At 36.3% G+C, this 9,431-nt stretch overlaps 1 protein-coding gene across 2 annotated transcripts; it reads right to left on the bottom strand.

The window, feature by feature from the left end:
• Positions 1 to 377: 377 nt before the first annotated feature.
• Positions 378 to 8,043, bottom strand: LOC121796195 (isoamylase 1, chloroplastic-like). 2 transcript variants are annotated; one of them, XM_042194969.1, is made up of 18 exons: positions 7,578 to 8,043; positions 7,187 to 7,369; positions 6,943 to 7,035; positions 6,260 to 6,412; positions 5,926 to 6,017; positions 5,392 to 5,533; positions 5,203 to 5,310; positions 4,617 to 4,702; positions 3,854 to 3,925; positions 3,728 to 3,768; positions 3,182 to 3,268; positions 2,451 to 2,506; positions 2,170 to 2,328; positions 1,665 to 1,748; positions 1,266 to 1,346; positions 1,100 to 1,182; positions 904 to 1,021; positions 378 to 823 (listed from the first exon to the last, which is right to left on the bottom strand). In XM_042194969.1, exons 1-18 carry the CDS (start codon positions 7,971 to 7,973, stop codon positions 560 to 562), a joined length of 2,298 nt encoding a protein of 765 aa, XP_042050903.1. In that variant the 5' UTR covers positions 7,974 to 8,043; the 3' UTR covers positions 378 to 559. The 2 variants fall into 2 exon arrangements, with proteins under 2 accessions (XP_042050903.1, XP_042050902.1); XM_042194968.1 differs by having other exon boundaries at positions 2,451 to 2,543; positions 3,642 to 3,768; positions 7,578 to 8,042.
• Positions 8,044 to 9,431: the final 1,388 nt, after the last annotated feature.

Raw genomic sequence — 9,431 nt, 5'->3', positions numbered from 1 at the left:
CAAACACGTAAACATATAGTAATAGGAGTATCATTTTATTTTTGTTTTCAATGATGGAGTCGCTTGAAAAAATTGATGTCATGTTCCTATTTTTAAGAGAGAGGGATTTATTAATTAAACAACTTATGGATAATGCTGAGCGACCCTATTATAAAACATGCAATTATATAGTAAAGATATTGTTTTATTTCAGTAAAATAGGTCTTTGTATACGAAATCCATACAGTATTAATTTACTCTGTTCAAGCTAGCATTGATATCGAAAATTTCATCCTATATTTCTGAATCATACAATTCCATAACATGTATTTCAATTTCTTTCATGACCACAAAAAAATCTCAAACACAGAATGAGAAGGTAACTGTGAAGTGGAAGATTTCATCCATGTCCTAAAATTAGGACTTATAATTGCATCAAACCAAGCTAATCAAGTTAATCTCAAAATCGACTATTTATCAAAGAATCGGAGACAAAAAAAGCCTACCATTTATTTAGATAGACTACCTTTAGTTTCACATAATAGTAGAGAATTTTATGCTAAGAGTTTTGAGAGGTAAACTATGAAGTGAGGTCGAGGCTAAGTGTGAGAACAATAGAAGAATAACTAATCATGGGGTATAAGTTGTTGTCAAGAAAGTGAGCATACTGTTGGATTACCGCTTCTCGGTTAGGGATATCATTGGCGAGGAAGTCGTAAGGAGCTGGCTTGCCTGTATCCACCAACGGCTCCCATTTGTATCCGGGCCGTTCTGGCAACGCAACGACCACAGCCACATGGCTTGCATTGAAGGCTATGTACAGTTCCCTCTTCACTGTGTCAATCTGCAATTCCCATATCAGAGCCATTTCAGACAAGATTTTCAAGATTTCAATTTTGTATCAGACAGAGGAAGGGAAGTTACCAGTGTGAACGCCACAAATCTGCTTGTGTCGGACCAATCTGGAACCCCGGGAGCATGGCCATGCCACTGGAGGCGCTTTGCTGTTGGGAATTCGTCTAAGCCGAGAGACTCGCATTCACTGGATGGGAAAAAATATCGTTTGATGAGCTTCATTGAAGCAAAAGCACAGGAAAAGCGATAAGTTTCAGGGAGATACCGGCGGAAATTGACTGCGAGGGAGCAGAATCGAAAGAAATCTGATGAGGCCTCCTCCATCTTATCCCACCGGAAATAGTTTATCTGCAGAAAAAGTGGAATTTTGCTCTAACAGGAAGGGATAGCGAGTAACCAATGTAATGCTGAGCGCATGAGTAGAGGATTACGAAATTGTCGTGGCAATATGTGTTGTTGTTTCCTCCTTTTGTGTGGCCATATTCATCTCCCATATAGATCATTGGGACACCCTGGTCAAATTTCAAACAGAAGCAGAAGGAGACGGAGACAGGATATTTATTTGACAGTTTTGTGGAAGAACAAGAATACAAGAAAATAAATGCATATAACCACTTCAATTTTATGTTTGGGTAGAAATGAGAATGCTGGAGAAGAAATATTAAGTTGATGTATTATCAACACAAGTAGACAAATATGAGGCTCGTGCTCGTGTAATCTCTGCACAGTCGCATAAGTCATTACAAGTAGCATGACTTTTTAGAGATATATGAACTCAATAACATTGCTAGTTTCCACATTCCACAGTGAGTGAAACAGAGTTTTCCTACCTGGGAAACCATGAGGCACAGAAAGAAATTTCTCATTTGGCGGCTTCTCAGTTTCTTCACGGAAATTCTCACAAATTCTCCCTCCTGACGAATTAACAGAAGAAACTATCAGGACTAGAAGTTTTTCCAGAGTCTACTACAAAGATGTGTTTAGATTGGAAAATATTCTTACTTCAAAAGGCAAGAACTACCTTAATGGTTCTAGGTGACTGGCTAGCCTCAACAATCAAAACTAAGAAAGAAACTAATCTAGTTGAAGGGAAAATCAATTTTTCATAATCATAACAAGATGGTATTCATAATTTAGTTTAGGTTTAAAAAGCTTGGGAAACACAATTCAAATATATATTGTCCAAATCTATCGTATCATAATACTACACAGAGGTGTAGTTTTAGTTTTGGGCTCAGTTATAAGATACACGAAACTATCTGACCACAAGCCCTTTAGCACTTCACCACAGATAAAAATTATTGAAACAACATTTTTAAGAACTCAAATACATACCTGGCCACAATTCCAGCTATTATTGTGATTTTCCCCATCTTTGTTGTCTTCGCCATTAGATGAATTGTGCTTGTCATTATAAGTCACTAAATCAGCCAAAGTAAAACCATCATGCGCGCAAACAAAGTTTATACTGCTCCAAGGTTTTCTTCCACCTTTCTGATTCAGATAAACAGGAAGGAATGAAAAGTGTACAATGTACTTTGAAAATCTGTATAGAGATATATAGCAATGTAGAACTCTTAATGTATTCTAGAAGGAATCCACGTGAAAAAAGTTACCTGGTATAAGTTAGGACTTCCACAGAGACCCTCAGCCAATGCCCCAGAAAAGCCATCTGTGCCCTTGATAAATTGCCTTACAACATCACGGTACTGGAAAAAAAGGTACTCTTCAAATAGATAATTATATATTAAGTTGGGGAATGGTGTTAACCAGAGAGGGCTAACTAAGGGACAGAAGCACATTAGAAAAGGTCAAATTTTTAAAAGAAAGACACTGGCAGTCTACTAAGGATTTTAGGATTTAAATTATTTGGCAACACAGACAATTACTTGTGCTGCCAACAGTAGGGAAAATGAAGCTGGGTGAGTAGCACATGGTTAATTACAGGGTCTTAGCAGAATTTTATAGGACAACTGTACGAAATTTTTATAAAGATGGGAGAGTATGAGCTAGAGATTCCCATTTAAATTTGAACTGCTGGTTCCGAACCATAGACCATGGTTTCAGGCCAAACCAGAACCGAAACCGAAAATGGGACAGGCCAGTAGCGGGTTCCAAAAAATGGAATCAAACCCGCCAGTTAACTGCCCGACTTTCAATTTTAAAGTCTAACTTTGAAGATTAAAATTGAGCCCAAGTCTAGGTTTGCCCTCCCACGGTCTGGTTCCAGTTCTACCTATTGGAAACCACCACCGGCGGTTCCTGAACCGTGGGCCTTAGTAGTAAGAGCTGGTTGTTACAGTGCCCATAAATCAACAACTTCATGTTATATAGTAGCTCTACTTACCTTGCCATTCCATTCTGACCAAATACCCCAATGGGGAAAGTTTCCTACTTGATAAAGGCCTCCACAGTCCCATGCTTCTGCTATAAGCTGATCAGAGAATAAACAAATCTTAGTCAGCTATCTTACAAGAACTTATAGGGAGAACTTCTGATAAGTGAGCCGTGCTAACAACAAGAAGCATATTTTTAAGATCCAACACTAAAATGCGAACTAAAGGTGCATTGCTGTTGGTGTTTTTTAACATGGAGGGTGGGCAGAAAATTCTAGATGGAGACTGAATCTTCCTTTTTTAGCGAGCATTTAATTGTCATCCTAGTATCCTTTTGGGAGAAGAGGAGCAAAAAATTCTCATGCAAATAGGTTCCACTTCCAGCCTTCCAGGTGATATATGCTAATAATCGAAGTCACAGAACTCCAAATATTTTTGAACAAAAAAATAATTGCAAAACAGACTAGCTACCTTCACTCCACGTAGTATAGGGTCATTGCTGATCATGTCAACTAATGGGGGGCAAGATAGAGGAGTTCCGGTAGTCATTGTCTCACCTTCAACTGCACTGCCATATACATTTACAGCATCCCAGAGGCTGCAAAGACCAACATCAAGGGTAATGGAGACTGACCATTACCTATAAATAGATTTCAAGCCCGGAAGATGATGTAACAACATACCAGCTACTCCGTGTCAAGATGGAAGCAAGATCGAACCGAAAGCCATCGACATGCATTTCTGTCACCCAGTATCTGTTGAGAATCAGGACTAGATAAATACATATAAAATATGTTAATGAGTTGAAATGAAGTGTCAAGCATGACCAGAATATATTAGTGATAATCTATCTGTGATAATGATCAGCCCATGAAACATAAAATGTTTTGTTTGGTACACAAGATAAAAAATTATTACTTCAAAAACTACATAAACTTTAATGATCCTTATATAAATGAGAAGGGAGCAGATCAATCTTTTGAACTGATACATAATTAATATGTTATCAATTATTCCAAAAGCTTCAGGTAAAACAAAGAGAATTTATTTCATATAGTGTCAATTTTGTCTTCAACAAAGACAAATCGGGTAGAAATATTCATACCACATCAAAAATAAAATATAAATAATATAGAACGAACTGATTTGAGACCACGCTCTTTTGTAAACAGCAGTCAACACAAAAAACCTGTTGATTGAAGCTTGCAAAAACCAAGAAAAAAAACATTTTCTAAAGAATTTATTAATTATTTAAAAAAATCATACCATTTGGTACTAGTTTATCCAAAATGTTTTAGAACTAAATTTCATTTTCCTTTCCCCACATGCAGCCAAAGTAAGCAGATTATGTATGGATCATTTTACTCATTTATGAAATGGATGAACCATTATTTATGTATAATGTAGCTTCTCAGGCGGAGGGTGTGTGAGAGAGAGAGCATATACCTCAAGGAATCCAGAATAAATTGTCGTACAACGGGATGGTTGCAGTTGAAGGTGTTCCCACAACCAGAATAATTATAGAATTCACCCTGTTTAAACAAACATTACAGAATGATCGCTTCAGGATACAAATTTCAGCATTCTAACCACCTTCTATTTCTAAGTTGTTCAAACTGGTCTGATGCAACTTGGAAGATATTGAAACTAGACCTGTTGAGCCCAGACAAAAAGATGTACAACAACTTTATCTGTAACTACCTACACAATGTTATTGAGCAGGTTTATACATCAGATAGTCAATAGATATTCACTACAGCCTTGCACCAATATACACAATCGCAGGCATGATGGGATCATGGGAAGATTTAAAACAAATATATATAAATAAATAAATAATGGCCAACACACCACTCTACACTTCATAGTAGGAACACGATGTGTGTTTTCACAACCATATATGAAATACAAAGTTCATACTGATACAAGCAGCAAACAAATTAAGTACCTCCATAAAAAGTTCATACTCTTTAGTGAAAATAACAATAATAACAAGAATGACACAGGACTTAAATAATGAGTATAGATTTACCTTGGGTGCAAGCATATAGAAGACACTACTTTCAATTCCCTTGAATGACAATGTGAGGCCATTTTCATTCCCTTCAGCTGTGTGGTTGAAGACTACATCCATAATTACCTGTTACATTGAATGAACTTGGAGGATTCAAACAAAAGTCTCACCACGAAATATACTTCACTCATTATTCAGATTTCTTACCTCAATCCCTTGTTTATGTGCCTCTCTAACAAGGTACTTAAATTCATTCACTGCACCAAGGCCATAATTACCAATACCGGCTGAAGAATATCTAGCCATTGGCGAAAAGTAATTGATCGTTGAATACCCCCAAAAGTTCATCCTGGGCATGAAACAATGTTGTGGAGATTAGGATCTTTATTTCTCTGGAATAATTCCATCATATAGTGTCACGTTCATAAGATCATCAATTTTAGAAAGTTAAACTATCTTTAAAGGCTTATCAATTGACACGTTAGATGAGGTGACTTTTAGTAGTCAGTATCAGAAAAGGCAAGAATACTTGTAGCAGCAAACACCCTCATAAGTTTATAATAAGAAAAGTGTCTGACTTTTCATCTCAGATAGAGGGAATGCAATCAACATTAAAGGATTGGATTTTTACAATTCTCCTGAAAGCATCGCAGTACTATTCTCAAACTACAAGATATAGGTTTTCACTACCCAAAGATTTCTGAGGACATTTAAAGTCAGAGATAGGAAGTCAGAAGTTACTTGTAGTCACCCAAGACAGAGTTATAGCTATAATACTCCAATTCATTGAATTCATGGCATGGCATCAATTCAATGCAGTTGACACCAATTTTCTGCAAAAGAATATAGCAATGTCATATACTACAGTACCTCTCAAACATCAGTAGTCCATGTGACCATGTTATGACTGCATAAACAAGACTACTAGTATACAGTAAGAAGCAGTTTTGGTAAAGTGTGTTTAGGCTTAAGTACATCTTGCTTAACTATGCAGTAAGAAGTGGCCACACAAACTATGAAGGGGGAAAAGTATGCTTTTTTGAAGAAAATTAGGCTTAAAATTGGAGTCATTGACCTTCAAGTGTTCAAGTTTCTCCACCAAGCCACGGTAAGTCCCTGGAAATTTGGCATCACTTGACTCATGCCTTGTAAATCCACGAACATGCATTTCATAAATAATTAGATCTTTTTGCGGGTGCTTTAGAGGCAAATCTCCTTCCCAGTCAAACTGCAAGATCGAGATGGGTAAAATTATCACTTAATAAATGTCCAAGAATTTAAGAACCTCCTGCGAACTAAAAAATCTTAGAATCCACATGTACTGCTGAAAATTTCCAATAATGAATCAAGTGAAGCAATAAAGGAACATTGTAATCCGTAAGTAAAAACAAAAAGGAGCCACTCCTTTTAAGTATTAATGCAAACCAAAGACATATGCTAGGGCTATGCTCCTCATTAGTTGTTCTCAAAGTAAAACCAACTGTCAAAACATTTCCTTCCAAACAGCTTAGAGAACATATAAGACAATACCGAATTCTGCCAAGAAGATAATCCTCTTTTTTTCAATATCAGCCACAAAAATGAGCTTGTGCTATGATCCAGGTGACATATATGAAGTTGAACCTATGAACTAGGATCACACTGGAAGCAGTGAAACTGCCAATAGTAGCATGACAGCACACTCAGACATGTATAGGAACATTCACAAAGATAAATCTAGGATTTTTCATAATCATTACATTCATGATTCATGAATACCTCATCTTTAATAGAAGGAACCGGACTTGCCATCTGAGGCCAACAATCGTCATCAAGTCCTAAGGCACCGTATTCCCCTCTGCTCATAACAGCCTACGTTGTAGCCAAAGACGGAAAAGTTACAATATGTCTAGGTTTGAACTCATAAAAAATCACGGACATTCTCCCTATTCCAACAATGGCATGACAAGAGTCAAGACGTACAGAGAAACAAACAAACTGTAAACGGCCACACTCTACTGACCTTTGCATATGGGTCGACCAATATTTTAGAAGAGTCAAAATAGAAACCATCCTCCGGGGAGAAACTCCCTTTAACTCTGTAGCCATAGGCCATATCTTCGAAATCACCTTTCACAAACACATGCCAAACATCTCCGGTTTTGTTAATAAGCGGATTCAGAGCAATTTCCTCTGCCACTCTTTTCTGCCAAAAATAGGAACAACAGGAACTCAAATTAAAGAAAACACACTCTTCATCTACTCAGTAATCAAGCCATTGCAGTATCCACCACTGAATTCCACCCATTATAACGCGTGTTTCGTTAATTTCACATACATCATTATATAATTGCACTTCGCATCGCAAAAAATCAATCCAAGCAATACGAAAAACAGTTAATTCTTAATTCTACCTCTAGTAAGTCCCGAAGCCTGATCAGGCAGAGAGAAATCAACGCGGCATTGTGCGAATAAACAGCGAAATTGACTCCACCGTCTCTCAGCGTGGCTCCGAACGGCGTCGGACGGCCGGGGAAGACCTTGAAGAGGCGCGGCTTCGGCGGAGGCTTCTCGACGACCACGGCGGTGTCCGCATCGCCTCTCTCACTTGCTCTATTGACGATTGCGCATCGCTTCGCAGTTGCACCGGTATTTTTGGAGGATGAATGATTCGGAATTCCGAAATTCAATTCGTTTTCGCGGTGATGGAGATACCTCTTGGCAGTGAGTTTGGGAGCGCGATAATTAGGAATGAGTGAAGAACGGAGCAGCTCCATGTGAGCAAATGCGGATTGTGAGTTTGCTGACATTAACGACTCTCCATAGACTTTGAGAGAGAGAGAGTGATGTGAAGATCGTCTTCCACACTCTGCTGCTCTCAGATACTTATCATTTTCAGTTTCTAGTAAATCATTTTTACACGTGGCAGAATGTTGATATTTTGCTTTCCTATGGATATTTTAGATCTTTTAAAGCATAAGTAATTTTCTCAAAAATATTACCCACACTTAACCATTCCTCTTAAAATCTGGTATCTTTCAATAATGTAAACATTTTGAATTCACATTATTGAATGGACTAAGAGAGTAACACGAACTACATAAAACATTTACTAGTATAAGTAACAAGTAGCAGTACATTTGTTGGATGGGGATGGATAATGATAAAAAAAAAATTAATCAAAACACAAAATTACACTCCCGTCCCAAAAAAGTTTAATCGTATTCATTTTTAGTCTACCTCAACAAATTTGAGTCATTTCATTTTTTACTAAAGACAAAACATCTAATCACTCTTATTTTATTCTATCATTTACTTTACTCTCTCTTCTCTCCTACATTATTCATCTTTCATATATAGTTAACATAATTTCTTAATATATGTCTCAACATGAATATCAGTTCGCATATTCATGAATATCAGTTTTTGACTCTATATCTATTTCTGGCTCAATATCAACATGTTTTTATAATGCCAAATTATTGCCAATTGCTATGATATATAAAAAAACTGATACATAAGTAATTCTCAAAATTCGCATTTTGAAAAAGTTTTCAATTAAACCACTTCCTTTATTGGATATTGTTATATATACTAGGAAAAGTTAAAATTTTGAATTATCAGTTTTTGACTCTATATCGATTTGTGACTCAATATCAACATGTTTTTATAATGCCAATTGCTATGATGTATAAAAAAACTGATACATAAGTAATTCTCAAAATTCGCATTTTGAAAAAGTTTTCACTTAAACCACTTCCTTTATTGGATATTGCTATATATACTAGGAAAATTTAAAATTTTGAATTTTTACGGTAAGAACTATAAAGTATTGGTTGAGCTTTCGTTTTGATAAAATCTTCACAGCTACTAGGAATTTAATTAAATTGACCAAGATTTGTGAGTGTAACAGAGTTTTTGAATATTCTACATAGGCTATTGTACAGTTATGGGCTCCATGGTATTAGACCACTACTAGTGTTTGAGCTTTTCTCAACCCATAATTGTGGACATTTGAATATGAGGATTGATTATTTCTCACTACAAAAGATCTTTTCGAAATGGCCAAAGTTTATGGTTTTGTATGTGCTAAATTTTCGTTTTTATTATGCGTTATAAGTGTAAATAGTTAAGATCAAGCATGGTTATGTGGATAATTCATTTTCTATTTTTGGTAATTTTTAATAAAATAGAGTTTAATCTTTGGTTTGATTTGCAAAGAAACTTTGTCGAAAAACTAAGAATATTTGGTGTTTAAGCAATGAGAC

The sequence above is a fragment of the Salvia splendens genome, chromosome 3, assembly GCF_004379255.2.
Source record: "Salvia splendens isolate huo1 chromosome 3, SspV2, whole genome shotgun sequence".
Lineage (NCBI taxonomy): Eukaryota > Viridiplantae > Streptophyta > Magnoliopsida > Lamiales > Lamiaceae > Salvia > Salvia splendens.
This window is presented reverse-complemented; position numbering and strand designations above follow the sequence as displayed.